This window comes from Bidens hawaiensis, unplaced genomic scaffold (genome assembly GCF_021521415.1).
Source record: "Bidens hawaiensis isolate Kalapana, Puna unplaced genomic scaffold, B.hawaiensis_p1.1 tig00037982_1, whole genome shotgun sequence".
Taxonomy (NCBI): domain Eukaryota; kingdom Viridiplantae; phylum Streptophyta; class Magnoliopsida; order Asterales; family Asteraceae; genus Bidens; species Bidens hawaiensis.
This window is the reverse complement of record NW_027496636.1, coordinates 13,485-37,095: the sequence shown is the minus strand read 5'-3', so window position 1 is coordinate 37,095 and position 23,611 is coordinate 13,485. Positions and strand designations below refer to the sequence as shown.

The 23,611-nt window shown below is 35.4% G+C and overlaps 2 protein-coding genes across 2 annotated transcripts; one reads left to right on the top strand and one right to left on the bottom strand.

The window, feature by feature from the left end:
* Positions 1–1,672: 1,672 nt before the first annotated feature.
* On the bottom strand, positions 1,673–7,499 carry LOC143589860 (pentatricopeptide repeat-containing protein At1g30610, chloroplastic-like). The gene is made up of 10 exons (XM_077070502.1): positions 7,135–7,499; positions 6,461–6,975; positions 6,165–6,356; positions 5,950–6,031; positions 5,662–5,853; positions 5,348–5,461; positions 4,091–4,181; positions 3,859–4,016; positions 2,827–3,258; positions 1,673–2,093 (listed from the first exon to the last, which is right to left on the bottom strand). The coding sequence occupies exons 1-10, from the start codon at positions 7,459–7,461 to the stop codon at positions 1,737–1,739; spliced, it is 2,460 nt and encodes an 819-aa protein (XP_076926617.1). The 5' UTR covers positions 7,462–7,499; the 3' UTR covers positions 1,673–1,736.
* A 2,704-nt stretch (positions 7,500–10,203) lies between these two features.
* LOC143589859 (ornithine aminotransferase, mitochondrial-like) lies at positions 10,204–16,021 on the top strand. Its single transcript, XM_077070501.1, has 10 exons — positions 10,204–10,474; positions 12,103–12,211; positions 12,304–12,534; positions 13,198–13,357; positions 14,124–14,179; positions 14,254–14,406; positions 14,501–14,598; positions 15,130–15,210; positions 15,308–15,541; positions 15,644–16,021. The coding sequence occupies exons 1-10, from the start codon at positions 10,329–10,331 to the stop codon at positions 15,786–15,788; spliced, it is 1,413 nt and encodes a 470-aa protein (XP_076926616.1). The 5' UTR covers positions 10,204–10,328; the 3' UTR covers positions 15,789–16,021.
* The last annotated feature ends 7,590 nt before the right edge of the window (positions 16,022–23,611 follow it).

The window sequence follows — 23,611 nt, the reverse complement described above, 5'->3', positions numbered from 1 at the left end:
GTTTAGATGTTAATGAGAAAAAATAAGTTGGTTTGTTAATTTAATTTCTTTGTATAGGGTAGGTTCATGTACATTTTGATCTTAACATGAGTACGTAGGAAATAATGCCAATTTATTTAAAAATGCGAACGTAAGAAACAATACCAACTACAATACCAATCTACATAAATAATGACTTATAATAACAAAGAAAATAACCTTAAAACTACAACAAAAGAATCAAAATCAAGAACAAAATAATAACAGCATATACCAGCAAATACTTATAACAGCAAAAGAAAACAACTAATAATAACAACAAAATATAAATAAGCAAATACTTATAACGTCTCATAATAGAAAGTTAGCAAATATGAACAAAAAATAGCAGCAAACACCTATAAAAACAAACCTAATCATAACAACAAATTGGTTCTCACCGTTTTCATGTTAAGAACAAAATGTATTTGATCATGTTTCTCTTTGTATATACAATATATTTTTGTGAACGTATTATAATTGTTTTAGTATTTTGATGCTCTTCCAAGATGATGAATCTTAAAAACAGTTATAAAAAAGATATTAATTTGTTATGATTAATATGAAAGCTTGAAAAGGGTCAACAACTAAATAAAAAATAACAAGAGTGAGTTTAGGAGTAACACAATAAGAGTAAGTAGTGAATTTATAAGTAGAAGTCTAGGGTTACCGCTGAGACCACCATTTCGGCAAGACAAGTTGAATAATAACATGGTGACATTCAAAAACGGAGTTATATATGTGGTTGCGGGTGCAACAGCATTGAATCCGTTAGTTCTTGAACCAATAGGAGTGTAAATACCATGACAAATGCATCTTTAGGTGTTCAGCTAACATGGTTTATAAAATCATTGCCTTCTATTTGCGGCAGCTATTTTTGTAAGCAATTAACATTATGTTCTTTATTTAAACTAGATTACCACTGTCCGATGATCTTAACTCTTAAGATACATTATCAGTTATTTCAAGTGTTATAAAAAAATTATGGGTTTTGATTCGAATGGGGCTAAATCACTAGTTGTTCCAAGAAACTTTTCAATTGGATGCTCTTCTGCGTATTTGACAATCTACGGTTCGGAGAACGAAGAGTATGATCCCAAAACCGGTTTCATTCAGTTAAACAAGTTCGCTGAATACCACAACAAATTGCTGCAAACAAAACTAAATCAAATTCAATTTCTTCATCCTCATGTCAATATCATCTATGTTGACTACTACAATGCCGCCATGGATATTTAAATTTTGTAAATGAACCTGAGTTAATAACCGCTTTCACATTATTATCAAATAGGGGTGACAATTTCAAACAAGACATGATTGTCATCCACATCATTGATTCATGTTTGTTACATGTTTTAGGATTCACGAATGGAGCTTTGAAGGCGTGTTGTGGAGGTGGAGAGCGGTTAATGTCAACTTATCAGTTGCATGCGGAGATGGAATTGCAAGTGTGTGTGATGAACCTGACACATATGTTGGTTAGGATGGATCACATCTAACCAAAGCAACGTACCGAATAATTTCCAAGAATTTGTTTTCCTCACTTTTATTTAATTCATATGAAATATTTGGTAGTTGTTTTGTAGCAATCATGTTGACTCTTCAAGGAAAGGTTGAAATGGTGGTTATTTTATATAATATGGTGAAACATAATATCATCTCCTCCCAAGTTTCTATATAATTGGAATATATTCTATCTATTGGTTCAAAATCCAGTTTTACAACATAACAAACTCTTCTACCTTTAACTGGTTAAGAGTTTCTTTACAAGATTTCATCAGATTCAAAAGAATTACATTCGGTTCTTCATTTCCGATCGATAAAGTGTTTACCCTATCTATTGCCCTTAGAAACGTTTCTTCCCTGAAAAGTTTGGGGTCATCTTTGAAACGGGTCACCCACGAAATCCGAGAATATTTATGTGATTCGGTTGAAGGAAGACATATTAAACAAGAGAAAGCAGCATCATAATTCTCTTGCTTCAGTTTCATACAAAACATTTCTTGAACAAGAGGTGGTGGCGGGATTTGATCCCCTTCAATCAAATGTTTCCATGTTGTTTCTAATAGATTCACCTGCAAAATTGATACAAAATGGATCAATTTACAGTTAATAGTTGTTTTTATCATGCTAAGGAAGTAAAATTTGACTTTTGAGGTCAAAGATATGACTTTTTAAGTCCGAGATTGATATGGGTTGTTTTAAAAAATAAACAGAAAACTGTCAAATGTCGATATATCATAATGTTTGTGCACTCTTCAAAATTTTTCTTGATAACCTAACAAAATCATATCAAATTCTTGTTAATAAACATAAAGCAGTTGACCTGAAAAGTCAAAGGTATGACTTTTCAAGTCCAAGATTGATATGGGCTGTAATAAAAACTAAACAGAAAGCTTTCTCGAATGTCAATATTATCATAAAGTTTATGCATTTTTACATTATCATAAAGTTCATGCATTTTTACAATTTTCTTGATAAAATAAAAAAATCGTATCAATTCCATGCTTATAAACATAGTCCAGTTGACCTCAAAAGTCAAAGGTGTGACTTTTCAAGTTCAAGATTGATATGTGTTGTAATAAAAGCTAACAAGGAAACTTTCTATACTATCATAAAATTATGTGCACTCACAATATTCTTTATAACCTAAAGAAATCATATCGATTTAGCAATTATAAGCACAGTTCGGTTAACCTCAAGAGTCAAATTTGATGCCCACGTATCATTTAGCAAAATTGCATTTCGTCAATATGTTATAAAAAAGTTAAAATTAAATAAAATAAACAGAATATCAATAGAAAATACCTTTCCAGCTTTGCAGGCTTCAAGAATTATAGTCATATGACGTTTTGCGTTAAAATAATATCCATGTTGCAGCATTTTCATGTAAACAAATTCAAGATCATCCCACTTTTGATTCACCAAACACGCGTCTAACATCAAATTAAACGTATGAATATCCGGTAAAACAACCTGCCTGTAATCGACTTTACTTGTAACATTATTCCCGTTCTCCAATAACTTATAAAACAATTGTTTTGCTTCGTCAAACATATGGTGATCGAGGTACCCTTTGAGCATAATATTATATGTAACTAAATTCGGTGAACAAAACTTGTGCATATGTTTGAATATATAAGTTACACTCTCGATTTTCCCAGAGTCCAAACTCGCTTGAATTAAACCGGTATATGTCACCACCAAAGGTTTATTTGCCACTTTACATATCTTTTCAATCTATGGAATCACAAAATGCAAAAATGATAAATTAATAATGAATATTATTGAGTCAGTTAAGAAATATCATATTAAACCATTCCATATATGAAACATTAAAATTACAAATACTTTACTGAACTAACAAAGACGATACAACGTTATTAGGTTATTACTATGAATAATCTCAATTATCAGCACAAGATGGTGTCTTTGTTTACTCACAGGCTTGTAAAGGAACCAAACAGACACGTTTAACTTTAACCAACCAAACGATTGAACACAAACAATTAAATGAACGGGGATTTCCTGTTCGTTCCCACTCGTTAAGAAAATCAATGTGTTCATGTTCATTCATAAACATTATAAACGAACTTCCTACCGAATGGCTCACGATCAGTTCGCTAAACGTCCGGTTCATTTACAAGCCTATTTACTCAACAGACTACTATAAGTAATTGATTTTATTTTATTTACTATGGCATACAAAATATATAGTGTTTAGAAAGGATGTATATGAAATTTTGAACTTTTAGAAGGATATATGTGAAATTGTTTTCAAATAAAAAAAATCAAAAAACTGTCATTATTTTAAGAATAAAAAGGTAAATAGATTTTTACTTGCACAATAGCTTCCACGTGTCTTCCTGCACTACAAAGGCATCTGGCAAGGTCATAATAGAGGGCTGCGGAACCGATTATTCCTCGTTTTTCCATTTCTTTAACGGTTAGAATGGCCTCATCAATTTTGCCTTCTTTCCATAATGTATTCACAAGAACTACAAAATGAAAATCTAAAAATTATAAAAAACATGCAACGAGCGATAAATATGAAAAACCTCCGGTGACTTACCTTTATAAGTTAAAGAATTTGGAATAAATGATTTCCGCATCTTTTTGAAAAACTCGTGTACTAGATTGTACTTTTCACATGCCAGCATTACCTACATCCAAAAACCAGGAGTTAATTATCATGAAAAAAAATTATATTTATATCATATAGTATATGCATAGAGGTGGTTCAATACATAACCAGTTTACATAGAGAAGTGTTAGTACGAGCATGTTTGGGATTGCTTCTTGAAATTGCTTATGGCTTTTTGGAGAGACAAAATGTCCAAAATGCCCCTCCAAAAGCACCTAAAAGCTCTGGAGCTTTTAGGTGCTTTTGGAGGGGCATTTTGGACATTTTGTCTCTCCAAAAAGCCATAAGCAATTTCAAGAAGCAATCCCAAACACCCCCTACCTCTTAAAACACTTGTACTTATTGATTTAATAATGAAAAATAAGACAATAATGCAACACCAAATTATTGTGAGAACAAAAAAGAACAAGCATAATGAACTGATTTTCTGCTCAACGGTTCATATTTTTAATATATTGTATTCTTGTCCTTCTTAAACACAAATGTGTGTGTTATATACATAAAAAATCATCTAATTAATTTGCTCATATTTTTTTTATTATAATTTTACCGTTTATTTGCACACATGTAAGTTATGTGTAGGTAATATAACCTGCATATGACTTACACATTTGTAGGTTCTATATACAAATAAAATTTGTTCATACTATTTTGAATTTAAGGAGAGATGAATAAAACATTGCAATTCAACTACTTTCTTGTATATTAAAAAACCTTAAGGTTGGAAAATTTTAGAAGTCTTGGTTAACCGAAATTAAATGAACCGAAGTATTCATACTTTTAAATATCTAGCTTGTACACCTCCATTTCATGTTCTATATCCCTGTTTCATGTATTTTATACCTCCATTTTATGTAGTTATATCTCCATTTAATGTATTTATACCTTCATTTCATGTATTCATGCATTCAATTCATGTATTTCTAAGCAAAAATTTTAGCCGAGGTTTTAATTTTTAATTTGGTTATTAACCAAAATTTACCGAACCAAAAACCAACAAACTAACAAAATGAACCGAACCGATTAACCGAAAAACAATTGGTTAATTCGGTTGAGGCTAATAACCGAATCATGCACACACGTAGAAAATTTCATGATTAATTTTGTTCTCACAAAAACGGTGTTCTGCCTAGAACTCTCCCTTAATATGTGTGTGAGAGTGTTGACAAGAGATTAAAGCAATACCTCCATTACAAGTCCATATGTTATGCTATTGGGTTGTAGGCCTTGTTGCTTTAGCTGCTGCAATACCCAAAACGCACCTTCTAGATTTTTTTGTCGTACACACGCATTTAGCATCTACAAATACATGTTTACACACATAATCGTTTTTTATATATTAAAATTTAACATTATATTTTAGCCACTTCTCACGTACTCCAAATTTGAATACCATGAGACTGGTAATCATCTACGAATTTCAACAACTGACGCACAGATGCTTAGGATGCGAAAAAGTGAAAATTTGAATAGAAAATATGAGAGATGCAAATACGCACAGCATTATAGACTATAATATCTGGCTCGAGTCGTGGGTCCCATTTTTGAAGAACACCAGTTGCTAGTTTCTTTTTGGGAGGAGATCGCATTGTATCAATTACATGGAAAAGTTCCCTCATATGACCCGCTTGACCAAGGGTGACTGCAATACAATGATAAGCTACAATATCTGGATATGAAGCCATTTGTTGCTGCAAAATATTACAAACAAATACAGAAACAAATAATCAATTCATCTAATGTTTTATCAAATACATGCATTAAACTTGATCAAAGCAAAGTGATACCTGCATTGTGTGAAACATGTTCAGTGCTTCCACGGGTCTCCTTGCCTTCCCCAGGGCATCAAGGGCAGCAGTGTATATATTTCTAAATTGCAAACACAGAGAACAAAAAATAACCATCATATTATTTTCAATTATGGTCAAAAGTCAAAGCATGTATCTTTAACACACTGTAGAAATCTTTAATGTTATAAAAGTTCATGCACACAAAGTCAAACCTTATTCTGTTAGACTTAAAGCGCTCTCGTGCTTGCATCCACTCTATTACTTGAAGCACCTGCCTCCAATTGCCATAATTTCCTAATATCTGTATAAGTCTTATAATCGAAAAATCCGCAAATCTGATTTTTGCACTTCTCATCATCTTAGAAAAATTCCACTCGGGAGTGTCGATAGGTGCACCATTCAAACTGTACAGTTACATTCAAACTGTTTAAACATGATTACGAATGCTAACCAAACAAAGGTGCATTTAAATCACTAGTAATCATCATAATTCAGTATTATTATTTACCTCTTTGCTAACTTCTGGATTCTTTCATCCATATCTACTCGTGAGACCCTCGGCTGATCACAAACATCTGGAAATTCCTCTAATGATTTAAACGCCGCTCTTTCTATCTCCACGTCATCATAACTATCATTCCCACTTTTCCGACTCGGTTTCTTCACATATTTTTTACTTGAAATAGAACTTCTTTCATAACTTCTTAATCCCATTTCAACTTCTTTACCATCCGTTTTCTTCCGGGTCCATCTCTTCACAACTTCATCTAAGTTCGAATCTGGCACCCTCTGTTCTCGAAACTCAGTACCGATTTGTCCGTCTTTAAAATCCGGTTTCCTCCGTGTCCATTTCTTCGTAACAACTTCACCTTGGTTCACATTTGACATAACTCTCTCAACTCCTTCATCTTTAGAAACCCTTTTCATATCAAAACTCCGTTCTCGAAACTCGAAATTTGCATCGGCATTTCGTCGAACACCTTCCAGGCGACTACCCTTTGCACCCAATCCACCTTCTTTAAACTCCAATTTCTTCATAACAACTTCATTTTGGTTCAAATTTGGCATACCTCTTTCATGTATTTCATCTTTAGAGACCTTTTTAACACTAAAACTCTGATCTCGAAACTCGGCATTTCGTCGAACACCTTCCGGACAACCACCCAATTCACCTGCTTTAACATCCAAATTCTTTCTAACCCATGTCTTCTTAACTTCACCTTGTTCAATTTCACTTGCTGGTGGCAGTTGGGTTTGTGTTGTTAGGGTTTTACGCTTGTTTCTACGGGTTTTAACAGTCTCCATGGCTTTCAAATACTCGTCAAATGAAGGCTTGAATACTTCATGTTCTTTGTCAATTACGTTTGCTCTCACTACAGAAATCTTTCTGATTCTTCTTCTGGTGGGATTAAAAGCCAATTGTGGATAATCTGGAGGTGTGATTGCATTATTGTGGAAACAACGAAAGAAAGCTAATTGTGGATATGGTAGTGTTATTATTACTGTCATAGAACCCAGTTAGTTACACGCAGCAACGATGGATGTTAAGATGCAGAGAAGAAGGTAAGCCTGTAAGGTTTGGTTTGGTTTGGTTTGGTTTGGTTTGGTTTATTCACGGGCAAAACCTCCGGCAGGGTAAGATATGTCGATGGAGGTTTAGAGCTCTATTTTTGTAGTTCTAACTTGGTTTGTAAGTAGTTTTTCAAGTTACTTGACTTGTTGTTTATTATTTATATATTTTCGTGATTATATATGTAGTTATTTATAATTATAATTATAATTTTTTATATGTAACATAATATATGTTATTTATTATTTCAAACATAATTAATACATCATTATGCTTGTTTAGGTTTACCGATCAGCTTGAGTTCAATATGTGAAGCTTGAGCTTGACCTCGTTTGTTAAATGAGTCTCAACAAAAGCACGGGGTAGACTTGGGTTAAGTTTTTAACAAACTAATATTAAGTAGCTTGGTTAGCCGATTTTTGATTACAACGTGCGTTAACTAAGGAAGAAAGATTCAATCATGCCCATGCACAACTTAGAAATGTTATTGAGCGCGTATATGGTGTTTGGAATGCGAGATTCCCAATCCTAAAGAAAATGACTCCCTTTCCTTTTCCAAAACAAAGAGACATAGTGATTGCTTGTTTCGCCGTCCACAATTTATAATGAAAGACAATATTTATGATCAGATATTTATGAACTATGACGAGAGCACTATTTTGAGACACAAGGCGGAGAAAGAGATGCTCAAGTCTTTCACGATATAGAATGGGGTTCACAAGAAATTGAGTATAATGGCTGCTTTGCGTAACCATATCTAGTCAACTAAATTTAAACAATTAAAACTAGAATTTATATGCCGAGTACTAATCTCTATTTGAATTTTAGTATGTTTCAATTGATTTTGAAGATTTTATGTGTAATTTAGATTTCTATGAAGTTTTGTAGATTTCCTTTAAATTTATTCATCATTCAGTATTTTGATTAGACAAATACATTCATTCGATACAAAACAGTTGATACGGGTAAGATATTCTGCCTAAATATTCAGATATACAATCAAACAACTCTTAGTGACTCAGTACTTATTGACTCAGAGGCTTTTACAGTGATTTAGCACTTATTGACACTTAGGTTGCCAAACAACCGTAAACCCATACAAATAACAAAGATCACAAAGTGTCAAATTGTGACTAAGCAAAAGCAATAAAAAAAGGACAAAATGGCAAAACTGGTCCTTTAAGTTTTCATGGTTTTTTAATAGTCGTCCTTTGACAAACTTAATGACTGAAATCATGTTTTATGTTTCAAAAATGTATCACGTTACGTCCTTTTACACTAACTCAGTTAAGTTTTTTCGTTAAATTTGGTCATGTACAATTCAAATTTTATTTAATAACAAAAAAATTATATTATATATATAAATTACACACACACTTTCTCTCTCTCTCCATCTCTTTCTCTCACCTCCCTCTCTCTCTCTCTCTCTCTCTTTCTCTCCTGGCCACTTTCAGCACCACCTGCAACCGTCACTCTCTCACCTCTCGTTTTCCGGCAACCAAAAGACTCAAGCCCCACCCGCCACAGTTACAACCACCACCACAGGCCACCACACTCTTTTTCCTCAACAAAACCCCACCAGCCCACCACAACACAAAACCTCGGCCTGAATTTGGAACTCACCTCAACTCCGAAACCCCGTCAAGACAATCACTAGTAACGGTGGCTGTGTGTTTTAGGTCGCAATCATCTAAGGAACAAAAAGTTGTCAGTTTAATCTGACAGAGGCAAATCGTTGAGTAATTGGGGAATCAAAATTAGGGTTCTTGTTGGATTAGGTGATTCCGACCATGTCTGGGGTTCCGGCGAGATGAAACAGAAGGGAGTTGTAGAATGGTGGTGGTGGTTTGTGGCTTTTAGGGTTTTTGATTTTGTAATTATGAAGATTGAAGAGTATTGTGGATTTAGGGTTTTTAATGTGTGGATTTAGGGCTAAAGCAGCCGACGGTGACTAGTAATGGTGGCGGTGGGTGGAGACGGCCAGCGATGACTAGTAATGGTGGCTGTGGGTGGCAGATGACCGGATTTAATGGCCGGCGGTGCCTGGTAATGGTGGTTGTATGGTGGCGGGATGAACGGAGTATGGTGGCGGAGTGTGACAGCAGCGACAGGGGTAGTTTAGGGTTCTCAGGGGAGGTTGGATGGGATGATGATGATGATGATGGGTGGTGGCTGAGGTAGGATGGTATATTTGGGGAAGAAGATGGTGGGTTATGAATATTTGAGGTAGAAGATGGGTTAAAAAGAAATAACTTTTGTTTGTTTAAAACCCAAGATCTTAAGTTAACTACACAAATGACACCTAAGAGGGTAAAAAGACTAAATTGCCCTCATATGAGATACACATGACTGGATTTAACGAGAAAAACTAACCCTCGCTAGTGAAAAGGACGAACCGTGTAACGTTTTTTGAACATAAGTGATGTTTTCTGTCATTAAGTTTGCCAAAGGAGGACGTTTATTGAAAAACCGTACAAACATAAAAGACGTCTTTTACCCTTTTATAAAAAAAAAAGAATTACTAAACAGAAATCAGATTAAAATAATAATTACAATTTATACTCACCAAACTAAAACGCATTATCATACGCTGAGTCAGATTCACACATGTGATCATCCATCCATTGTACTTTTTGGATAATAGCGTTTCATCAGCACACTCCACCTCCACCTTCATCTTCATCTTCATCATCCAAAATCAAATCAAATCAAATCATAAACCAGTGTGAAACCCACCTTCCAATTCCTCTAATTAATTAAACATTCCAATACAAAAATCAGCAACCCAATTTTTTAAAACCTGCACATGGCTAGTAGAATCTCTTTACAACTTTTATCAAACAGAATCAAGAACAACAACATTGGAAGCTTTCGACGCTTCGGAAGCGTAACCGAACGCACCGCCTCGTCTCGTCACTTAATCGATTTAGAACATGATTACAGCGCCCACAAGTACGCCCTATATTTCTCTTTTATCAAATTTAGCATATTTAGATGAATAATGTCAGGATTATATTAAAAGAAACACTGAGTTATGTGTAACAGAGGTTTTCGAGTAATGTTTAGTTATATAATTGGGAGTTACCCGAATTTTGTGTAATCGCGCTTAGCCCGAGCCTTAAATAAAGCTCATTTAGTTATTGAGCCAAAGCTTGAGCCTTGTATAGTTGTATGAGCAGATCGTTTGGGCCCGTTTAGCCTTAGCGAGCCTTGTGTATTTCTAAGTTTGAACTTGTTGAGCTGCTGCCGAGCTTTGGTTCATTTAAGGTAGTGCACTCAAGCTCGAGCTGAGTTTAGGCTCATTTAATGTTTTTTTTAATATATAAATGTAATTATAAGTTGTATAGAAATTAATTAATACTGAATAAACGAGCCGAGCCGAGCCGAGCCGAGCCCGGGCTTCAAAAAACGACTCATGAGCCGAGCTTGAGCTTTAGATAGATAGCTCGAGCCTCGTCAAGTTCAGACTTGGGTCATTTGCATCACTACACACGAGTTGTTAGGGTCATTAAGAGAAAAAACGAGTTATGCGTAAGAGAGGTTTTTGAGTAATATGTAAGTAATTTATATAATTGGTAGTTATCCACTTTTTATGTGTATGCGTGTGTTTTTCTGTTTTAGTGAGTTATATCAATTCGTTCTTAAACAACCACTTATCAGGATTTAAGAACAAATTGAAATTGTTGATTCATATTATCATATACTAAATTTTGTATTTTCCAGTTATCAAAATTATATAGATTAACGAGTTAGTTTTTTATTAAGAGAGGTTTTTGAGTAATAATATTAAATATAATTAGGAGTTATCCGGTTTTTGTGTAAACAAGCTGAGGCGCTCATGAGCTACTTGAGTTCGGATCGATAAAAAGTCGAAATGAGCCGAACCTTATCGAGTCCACGGCTCAAATAAAGCTTGTTTAGTTATTGAGTCCGAGCTCGAGCCTGGTGTAGAGCCCATATCATTTTGTTAAGTCTTTTGTGTTTGTTTAGTCATGTCACAAAATATTTTGTTAGCTTTCAGTTTATATTGTAATAATGTTTGGGGACCTACACCTGGTGTATTTTTAAGTTTGAACTCTTTCGGACTTCTATGTATTAATTACACATTGCACAGTCAGCCGAGCTTTGCCTTGTTTAACGTACTGCACACGAGCTCGAGCTGAACTTAGACTCATTTAAGGGTTTTTTTTTTAATTATAAACAAGTAAAATGTATATAAATTAAATAATAAGTAATAAACAAGCCAAGCTCGAGCTTTAGAAAAAGAGCTCGAAACAAGCCGAGCTCAAGCTCTCGTAAGTCAAAACAAGCCGAGATCGAACCTTGTCGAGCCCAGGCTCGGCTCATTTGCAGGCTATATATAAATGAATGTTAGGGTTTCACTAAGACAAAAAACGAGTTATGCGTAAAAGTGGTTTTTGAGTAATATTTCCTCCAAGTGATATAATCAGTAGTTATCCAATTTTCGTGTGTTTTTCTGTTTGGTGAGTTATATTAATCCATTCTTGAGCAACCAGTACTCATGATTTAAGAACAAATAGAAATTGTTGATATATATACTTAATTTGGTGTTTTTGCAGTTATCATCCGGTTCCTGTAGTATTTTCTCATGGAAAGGGATCAGCTATTTGGGATCCAGAAGGCAATAAATATCTCGATTTCCTTGCAGCTTACTCTGCAGTTAACCAGGTGAAATGAACTCATAATCGTGACACGTTGTTTATGATTTTTTATTATTTCAGCTTTGGATCAAAAGGGTATTAAGTTGGTGTTTCTTGCAGGGACATTGTCATCCAAAGATCATGAAAGCATTAACCGATCAGGCACAAACGCTAACTCTAAGTTCTAGAGCCTTCTACAATGACAAGTTTCCAGTGTTTGCAGAGTATTTGACTAAATTGTTTGGATATGATATGGTTCTTCCAATGAACACTGGTGCAGAAGGAGTAGAAACCGCTTTAAAGCTTGCGAGAAAATGGGGTTATGAGAAAAAAAGAATTCCCAAAGATAAGGTATTAAGTTCGTACTCGTTTTTATGTAAATTTTGCTATTTTTTAAAAAAAAATATAGACTTTATAAGCTTCCACTAATTGCTATATTTTAGGTGAAACCGAGCATTCCTTGAACAGTTCGTGAAGTGTTCGTTTATAAATTTAACAAATGAATATGAACAAAAAAAATTATTCATTTAGTTAAAGAACGAACATGAACATATACCACGTTCTCGTTCATTTATGTTCGCGAATGTTCGTTCATTTGAATTCGTGTATGTCTAATGTTTGTTAGTTTACGTTTGTTTAAGTTTGTTAGTTACTTAGTTTACATTCTTTAATATATTCATTTAAAGTTTTTTGGCCCAAACTTAGTCTAGTTTTACTAGCGTTTTAGGCGTAACACACTGTTCTTCACATTACTTTTAACTAGTTTTAGCTCAATCATGCATGTTCATATATGTTCAGCTGTAAGTGTTCATTTACGTTCGTGAACCATTCTTTCTGTTAACGAACAAACACAAATGAAACAAAAGTGTTCATTTTTTTAACGAAGGAGCACAAACAAGAAAACTCTGTTCGTTTAATTGTTCGTGTATGATTGTTTGTTCGGTTAAAGTTAAACAGATGAAAATGAACATGCTTTGTTCGATTTGTTTACAATCCTATTTGTTTTATGTGCAGGCTATCATTGTGTCATGTTGCGGATGCTTCCATGGTCGTACAATGGGAGCTATTTCTATGAGCTGTGATAATGACGCCACTCGTGGATTTTGGCCGTTGTTGCCTGGTCAACTAAAAGTTGACTTTGGAGATGAAGCTGCTCTTAAGAAACTTTTTGAAGGTTTTTCATTGTTGCATTTCCGAATCATAGAGGTGGCAAGATGGGTGGGTTTAGTAGCGAGTCAAAACGGGCTTAGGTTTTGAGGGGCCACGTTTTGTACTCGTTTAAATGAGCTGGGCTGGGTTGACCCGGTGACCGGTTAGCCGTCATGATTATAGCAATAAATGGTGTGCATGAAACCAAAAAACCGATCTGTAACGAAAAAATGACAGTTTGGTTTTATGTTTTTGTAAAAAACCATAATTTCGGTTTGGTTTCGGTTTTGCATATAACTAAAACCGTAATAACCAAACCAGTTTTATGGATTTTTATTTTCAGTTTTGAGTTTTAATTAATTTATTAGAATTTAATATATTGTGTAACCCATATATTTTATCCCAATTTTTAAAATAATCAATTATTAATTAACAAAAAGATTTTGACGCAAATTCATTATTTTGGGTCAAAAACCGGCCCAAAATTTCAAGCTCAAATAGTAGTGCCCAAAAAACGAGACCGAACCCAGACCGAAAAAGCGAAACCGTATGCTTTTCAAAAACTCAAACCGAATTTTCAGTTTTTGGTTCGGTTTGAGACCAAAACTAACCCATGCACGCAAATAGCCTAAATCTGAATGTGTTGATCTGGCCCATTTCAGATAAAACACAACCGATGTCGACACACTTATAATAAGTGAACGGGTCGAAATCTGCTTGTTTATCATATAACACCTCTTGTTTATATAATTCTTTATACTGTCTAATCAGTTATTATATGATGTGTGCAGAACATGGAGAACACATAGCTGGCTTTCTATTTGAGCCCATACAAGGCGAGGCTGGGGTATGTAATTTCACTATTTTCTGTTATTTTTTTTATTCTAAACTGATAAAAATACAATATATATTATTTTACAGGTTATAGTTCCTCCAGATGGTTACCTAAAGGCAGTCCGAGAGCTTTGCTCAAAACATAACATATTAATGATTGCAGATGAAATACAAAGTGGATTAGCACGATCGGGAAGAATGTTGGCGTGTGACTGGGAAGGTGTGCGCCCCGATGTCATTGTAAGTTTTTTTTATTTTTTTTTCAATTTAATTATGAGATGAAATAAAAAAGTGATAATATTAATATTCTTGTGTTGTATTTATTTTCATTCAGATACTAGGGAAAGCATTGGGTGGTGGAGTGATACCGGTTAGTGCGGTTCTCGCAGATAAAGACGTTATGCTTTGCATACAACCAGGGGAGCATGGGAGGTATGTTATATAACTTAGGTTCGTTTGTTTAACTTTAACCGAATAATCGATCCAACACGAAGGATTAAACAAATGGGGTTTTCTTGTTCCTGTTCGTTCGTTAAGAAAACGAGCATGTTCGTGTTCGTGTTCGTGTGTGTCCGTCCATAGACAGGTTAAACGAACGGTTCATGAACGTAATCGAACAAAGATAGATGAACGAACATAATTGAGCTAAAACTAATTAAAAGTATGCGAAAAACAATGTGCGGGGCCTAAAAGTTTATCAAAACTAGACCTGGTAGTAATGGGCCAAAAGATTTTCAAATGAATATATTAACGAACGTAAACGGACAAGACTCAAACAAAACATAAACTAACATACATAAGTGAATGTTAAAGAATTAACATATATAAACGTACATAAACAAAATTGTGCACTAACATTTGGTTCGTTTATAGGCCTATATACGTATAAAATATAACAGTTTCTGTTTTTTATAATTTCATGATAACTAAAAAATAACATGGTTAATTTTCATTAATCTTTAGTACATTTGGAGGAAATCCATTGGCTAGTGCTGTTGCCATTGCATCATTGCAAGTGATACAAGACGAGAAACTTGCCGAGAGGTAATAAAGTTATTGTTTAATATTGCATAATCACTTCCAAAACACACTGATTATTTTAATTCTTTTTAATAACCCGTGTGTTTGTTATCTGCTTCAGATCTGCTGAAATGGGAGAGGAGTTGAGGCGACTATTAACAAAAACTCAGCAACAATTTCCTGAAATTGTGTTGGAAATTAGAGGAAAAGGATTATTTAACGCGGTGGAGCTAATTAGCAAGTCTTTATACCCTGCAACCGCGTATGATCTTTGTATCAAATTAAAAGAAAGAGGAATTCTTGCAAAGCCGACGCATAATGCTACTATTCGGTTAACTCCTCCACTTTCCATCAGGTACATATGATGACTTTTTAGTTTGTCATAAGTTGCATGATAAGTATGTTGTAATTATCCAATAATTTAATTACAAATCGACGTAAATGTTTGGTTTTATAGTTTGGATGAGATTAAGGGAGGAGCTAAAGCGTTTCATGATGTTTTGGAACACGATCTCCCCAAACTGGTGAAGGAGAAGCCCGAGCCTACATCGCCAAAAGTGCAAGATACGTGTCACCGTTGTGGACGCGAGTTGTATGGTTGATGTATCACAATGCTAGGTTTATTTTAACCATGTAGTTTTTCTCTCTTTAATGACTTATTTTCTAAATAATCTTGATATATAATACGCATGCCCTGTCTAATTAAAAGGTCAATAGTTTATGGGATTGATATTGTTCGGTTAGAATGATGTTCGAGTCGAACAAAATTCAACTCAATTTGAACACGACTAGACATCATTTGCTAGTTGTTCGGCACGCTTAAACGCGACCCATTGTTAGAATGTTTAACATATTCGTAAGATAACTTGTTTGGTTAAACAGGTTATGGGGTCATTTTAAGTTTGTCGGATTCATGTTAGATTGTGTGCTTAAAATAATCTTGATTGATAACATAATTTCCATTGCACTATATTAAGATACTCCCTTTTGACATCAAAAGACTTGTGGTAAAACTCACGGACCCTATCAATACTTCTAAACAAATGGTGCCAGGTAAAACGTCGCTTGCGTTTAGTAAGTGACCATAGATGGTTAAAAACCATTTTAAGATACTTATAATGTTTTTCGGTTGGTTACTTTAAAAGAATTAGATCAATAGATGTTACACAAACAATTTATTCGGTTGTTATTCTTGTAAATTGAAGTGTTGCAACGACTGTTTCTGTAACGATACAGAAATTTCAGAGAAGATTAACATGGACCATTTACACCCTAGGTAAATCCCACATTGACCATGGACATGAGAGATCCTTGATTCATAAGTAATGACCCCTCATCTTAAATCACCAACACGTTTTGGGCTTAACACTAGTGGACGAGAGGAGAGCTTCACAGTTAAGCGCGCTCAGGGGGAAATGGTACTAGGATGGGTGACCAACTTGGGAAGTCTCTACCGGGGCGACCCATCCGTGAGTTCCTGGATGGGCCATCCATTGGAGGCAAAGCACACACTATTGGTGATATGAGAGGCGGGTACAAATGGTATCAAAGCCACTCCTGATCCGATCGGGATGGTGGGGCAAACCTCATCGAGGACGATGAGTCCCAGAGGGGGGGGGGGGGTGATTGTAACGATACATAATTTTAAGAGAAGATTAACATGGACCAATTGTATACCCTAAGTAAATCCCACATCGACCGTGGACATGAGAGATCCTTGGTTCATAAGTAATGACCCATTGTCTTAAATCACCAACGCGTCTGGGCTTAACGCTAATGGACGAGAGGAGAGCTCCACAGTTAAGTTCGCTCAGGTGGAAATAGTACTATGATGGGTGACCACCTAGGAAATCTCTACCGGGGCAACCAAAAACAAATCTGTGAGTTCCTTGATGGGTCATTCATCGAGGGAGAAACAGACAAGATTGGTAATACGAAAGACGGGATGTTATAGTTCCACTTGTAGACATTGTTTTATCTATGATCATAAATGAAATAGTCATTGTTAACTAAGTTATCTAAGGGTAAATTACACGAATATTTGATGTTTGCTGAAAGTCATAAATTTAGTCCGCAAGTATTAAAAATTACATCAATGATTCATGCGGTTTAAACATTATCATTAGTTTGGTCCTTAAGGAGTTAAGGTGGTGGGAGTGGGTTTACCACCCGATCATCTTTCTTCGGCCCCAGTTCACCGGGGTGGTGTTCCCGATCGGGGTGGTTCCATTTCTTGCTTCCATCTCAAAATTCTTTCCCATATCATGCGCTTTCTTTGATTTTCAAGTAAAGCAAGATGGTTATATCGTGATCAGGAGTTTTTCTTTGGGCACGAACCACAAAGGTTGGTGTTTCCAGCGGGGCCAAAACCCACCTCACTTCCGCCCTGAGGGTACTCCGTTCACCCTTAAAAACAATGCATGTTAAAAGGTTTTAGTATTGATGGTGGTAGTCACCGCCCACCGGAGTGAGATCGCGAAGTAAATGGAAAAGGAGCGTGTTATCCGCTTTGGGCGGGGAAAGTGGTTAGGTTTTAATAACAGTTAAAAAACACTTTTCTTAAAATTCTAATAAAGATCTTTTTACGTTCGTGTAAGTTACTTAGGGACCAAATCTGCGACGAGTTCAAACCATTGGGACCATTAGTGCACTTTTACAAAAACATATGAACCATTCATGTGATTTACCTAAACAGAAGTTTTAGATTGTACTTTTAACTTACAAATCATGACCTTCCAACTCTTGTAACACATTAATATAGATTACTGAAATATAAGACAAGTATCTTTCCTTCACGCCAAAAACACTTCATTAGGATTGTTTTAATTGTCCCCAACTGAATCTACCATTAGCTTTATTAGTCGAATTTATCAAAAGTAGAAACTAGTTAAAACAAAACTTGTTATAACAACTAGCAAGCAAGTTAAAAATGATAAGTGTTTGTTACTGTTTTTTAAGCCGCGAAGTCGATCGTCCGAGATCGCACCACCACAACAAAGGGGTATACACTGGGCATGTTCCTATGGGGGAAACTCGTACATCAGCGTATTGACCACCACTGTATCACCTAGTTCAAGACAGGCCGTCTCCAGGGGAGAGTAAACTCAAGCTAGGGTTTAGGCCCCCCACTTGTATAAGGCCTCCAATTTAGCCTAGAGTCTGACAAAAAAACATAATAAATGAGTACAATTATACCAAAGTTAGACAAAAGAAAAACTAAATGATGAAAATTAAATTATTCGAAAATATAAACATATTCATAATTAGTTGTTTTTCTTTGTAACAATAAAATTCGAAGAAGGCCTCAAGTTCTCGTCTCGTTTTAGGCCTCCAAAATGATTGGGGCAGCCCTGTTTATAAAGAAAACCAACATAACTGTAGAAAAACCCTGAAGTCAGGATCAAACCTGTGACCTCAAAGGCCCTAAACTAGTAAGCTTTAACCTTCATACCCTATGTTATTGGACCTATGTCTTTATTACCTCCTACTTTTGTTAGATAACATTATTAAATTATAATAATGGTAGTATATTTTATAATCACAATAGATATGTTGTTACTCATGACCCAACTTGTTCCCCTAATGCCATATACACTTGGTGGTTTAGTGGTCAACTCACTATCTATTTTGCATGTTGAAAAGGCTTTGTCTAGTCTGGTTAACACTAACCCACTCTCCACTAAGTATCATGAGAAGTGCTTGTTAATTAAAATATTGATTTTGATTGCTTATACTTTATAGATTTAATGGTGGTGTACTTAAAATCTTTTTTTTATCGGGTTCATTTTTTAAACATGTGTAAATCGAGGTTACTCTTCACTAATGATTCGTCTACGCAATTCGCATAAGTCGTAATAAAGGGGCTAATGCAACAACTTTTCGTGGAATTTTTATATGAATCAAAACATATTTAATAAAGTTAACACAATTTTAATGTTTCTTTTATAAGAATGATAAGTGAAGAGGTAGGTCCCAGCAGAGCCCAGTTGGACCCGCAGGACTCACCTTGAAGAGAGACGTCTGCGCAGAAACCAACTGGATCCGCAGGACCCACCATGCTCAGAGACGTGACGTCCTTACGCGCAGTACGCAAGCTGTTCCCGCAGGAAATGCCCCCCAATGGTGAAGTACTCCGCCTGTTCCCGCAGCTGCGGATACAAGCCATCAGGGAAGGCCACCCGCGCAGCAAGGCTACACGCACAAGGCACTTAGCTCTCAATAATTCAGTTGTCACCTGAAGGAATGAGCAAAGCCGGGAACAATCCCGCACAAAGGCGGGAGGGGGAATACTCCCGCCCAAATAAGCCAGTCCGTACGATACGGGAAGATCTTTTGTATTGTACCTGACGAGGTATGGGCAAAAGATCTGACCAAAGATACGACAGCTCATTGACAACAGTATGGCGAGCAGCATGCTCTTGTACTGTATGTCACTATTAGCCGCTGCCTACTCACCAACTCCTGTCATACCACGTGCATAGCCGGCAGTTGGTGGAAAAGGAATAGTACACAGCAGGCCTAGTCACTGTCAGCCGCTGCCTACCCACCAACTACCAGCATGGCACGTGCGTAGGCCACAGTTGGTAGAACAGGAATACTATTCAGCCGGCTATACCTTCTTGGAAACCTACCTTCGGCTATAAATACCCCAAATGGTATGATCATCTCATCTTATCATATACTATCTTGTATCTTACATATTATACCTGATATCTGCTCTAGCAATCTCTTAATATATACTTATATTCAAGAGCAATCTAGTCTGATTCTCACGCCGGAGGGTGGTCACAAGGAGGAACCCCCCCCCCCCCCTTCTCAGTGACGAGCTCACGGTGTCTGTTTTGCAGGTTATCAGAAGAACCATCTTTGCCGGATCCAACCCCTCATGGGAAACATCTATCTAACCCCCAGATTATCCGTAATCTGCCCAGGGTCAATTAGTGTTTCTTCAATAAGTTATTTTATAGAAACATACGAGACATATTCTTGTTTTACTTTCACTTTTTGTTAGGAAGGAACACAAAAGAGGGAACACGAAATCCAACCTAAGGAATCCATAGTTATATTATATTATCCTAGGTGACAAGAACGAGACACAATAATATTAAAACATTTAGTGGTTAGTTATATATTATCACCTTAAAGCCAAGTCACCTTCCATGCCCTTATTTTTCCCCATAATATATGTTTTTGAAGCACTATAATCTTGAATTTGTGACTTAATGATGTGATGATAAGAATTTTAATATTTGACAAATTTGGTTTTAGTTTATCTTTTTTAAATGAAATATATTTATATTCAAACTGAAATTATGAAATCACGCATCTTGAGTCGCTTCAAATATAAAAGTTTGAGTATTCATATATTGTTGTTATTTCTAATAAGACGGATCGGTAACAAATTGTTTATTTCAAAGTGAGCCCCGTTTGTTCTACTCACAACAATCCAGTTATTTCTCGACGGAAAATAACATTAAACATTTCATCTTCTAAAACCAACACTTTTGATTTTATTTGACGTATAATAATATTTATATGTTTATTATGTATCTGCACACGTAGGATTGATAGTCCTTATTAACCAAAGAGATACGACTATCATTTTAATGTATTAGAGATAAGGTGTTCATTCAACTGGTTTGTCGAAATTTTTAAGTTGAACCATTTACTTTGGCTTCTAAAAACCGTAAACTAAACATGTTCGTTTGCCAAGTGAATTTTAACAGCCAAATCGTCCAACAATTCTTTTACTAGTTTAGGCCAATATGTATATTGTGCGAGATTGTTTATTCTACCATTTCTTATGAATTGATCATATGGTTAATTATGTTAATGATGTTACTAATTATATACACGTAACTACAAATTCAAAGGTTCAGCTAATTCTATAGTGAACCATGCATCGCAACAAATACTCCCAAACCAATTGAACTTTAAGTTGCTTCGTTTTGAAACGGTTTTAACTTTCAACACTCTATATATTATAAATTTATACCATACCAAATACCTCTAGAAAATCTAACTCAAAATTTTAATACACGTGATTCAATAATGAAACATGAAAAATAAGAACGTACATCTGAAGACTTGATAAGGCTTGGCGATTTAGATTGTCGTCGTGTGTACTTTAAGTCAGATTAAGACAACAATTAATAGCATTTATTAAGTATTTTATATATATTAAAAAAGAAAATGATGAATTATTGACACCTTTGATTTATATTAATATATTAAATGTTACAAACAACTAGAATGATGCAAAAGTAGCTGTTGAATTCTTTTTAGGGGGTGTTTGGTACAGAGAAAAAAAATGAGAAGAAATGGAAATGGAAATAGGAGAGAAATGGAATTGGAAAGAAATGGAAATAGGTGGAGAATTGAAAATCATTTCCTTTGTTTGGTAGAATAGAGAAAAGAAGTGAAAATCATTCTCCTTCTCTCAACCTAACTCTTCCAGCTGCCACCAACTCCACCTTCTCCTCTCTCTCTCCGGCGACCGTTCTTCCTCCTCTATCTTCTTCTAATCCACCACGGCCACCAACCACTAAAACCACAGCTGCCGCCAACCACTCCGCCGCGATTTAGGGTTGCTAGTTGCGAACGGACGGACGCCGGTCGGAGTAGGACGCGACGGAGTAGGGTTCCGCCAGTCGGAGTAGGACACGAACGGATGTTTTTGCCTACATCATCGCCGGAGTTGCTAGTTGCAACGCGACGGAGTAGGGTTCCGCCGTGCCGGACATCATCGCCGGTCGGAGCAATGGAAATAATACCATACACACTTTTTGCCTACACCGAGAAGACAGATGAGTAGAGCAGAGAAACGATGGTGGCTCACAGAGAATTCTATTTCTCTTCAAAATGGAGAGAATTGGATTTCTCAATTTTTTGCCTACACCCAATTCCCAGAGAAATCCAATTCTCCCCCCAATTTCTACCTAATTCTCCCAAACAATGGAAATCCAATTCTCCACCCTCTTTTCTCTCTACCAAACACCCCTTTAGTTCCATTATTTGTTCTACTCTTAGCTGGTCTTTGTATTTTATGGTCACAAAAATATAAATCACCAATACCTTAGCTGTTTCCCTATAATTATACTTGTTTTGTTTGGTATTTTATAAATGATCTTTATTTTAATTTGAAAAAACATATATTTATTCTGAAATCAATATAAATACTTTAATTTCAAAGGAAAATAATAACTACATCAAAAGATATAACTTAATATATTATTCTGAAATTTATTATTAAAAAAAATCTTTTATGATGTGTTAAAATGCTATATAGTTGATGTTAATTTATAATTAGTTGGTTTCATCATACACTATTCCTTAACGTTGATTACTTATTTACCTTTTTACAAATGTCTTGACAGTCTTGTAGCATAATAATATCATGTGAAGATGTGTTCTTCCACGGCCGGTCTAGAAGTTTTCTACTAATTTTTAACTACCAATTCAAATAATAATTAGATTAATGCCCGTTTAATAATATATTATTATTGTTATAAAAATGGATAAAAATCGGTGAGAGCTCGTGCACATTTAATCTATGAAATAAAACCAAACGTGGAACACCAATACACCATCTATATATGTGTGACTTTATATATTTATATTGAACTTTTCATAAGGTTTAATATCAGGTGAAGAATCACGGATTTAAACCCGAATAGGTTAGACCGATGATTCTATTGGGTATAGGTTGAGATATAACAACTGGGTTAACTAGAGTGTAGATCTAACAATTCCGACGACAATAACCTGTAAAACTAAACACCGTGAGCTTGCTACGAGAAGGACAAGAATGAGGGTCTTCCAGTAACCACCATCCGGCGTGAGAATAAGTATCGTTCTTGTATAGAGAATAAGTGCTTAAGTAATTTATGTAATATGTGAGGTGTGAATGAATAACTCATGATGATAAAATGAGTATTTATAGCTGGTGGTTAAATGAATATTATTGTTACAGTTATCCCCATCTAGAAAATATTCCTTCTAACTAACTTGACGTGTGACAACATTTAATAGGAGATGACAGCCAGCCATGTGCATAGTTATACCAACCTATCCAGTTGTCGCCCTCTAATTGGCTGTCAAGTCATGTGCCTTTCACAAAGGAATATTTGCAATCTTTCTAGAAGGAAGTTGGTTACAACTGCTCTGCTGATGTCAGCCTTTTGATTCCGTGTTTGGAAAGCTTCCGCATACGCGGACAATCTTTTATCCCTTATAGCAGATTGCACTTATGTGATGTGCGTTCTTTCCGTTTCATGCGGATGACGATGACGACCCGCGGATGACTTTTGAGGAAGTCCTGATTGACCCGTGGATATTATTTCATCGGTAAATGCAGCCTTTTGCAACCCTATCTCATATCAGGTAAATGCCATCCTAATAAGTAAGTTTTAATGACTTTTAATTT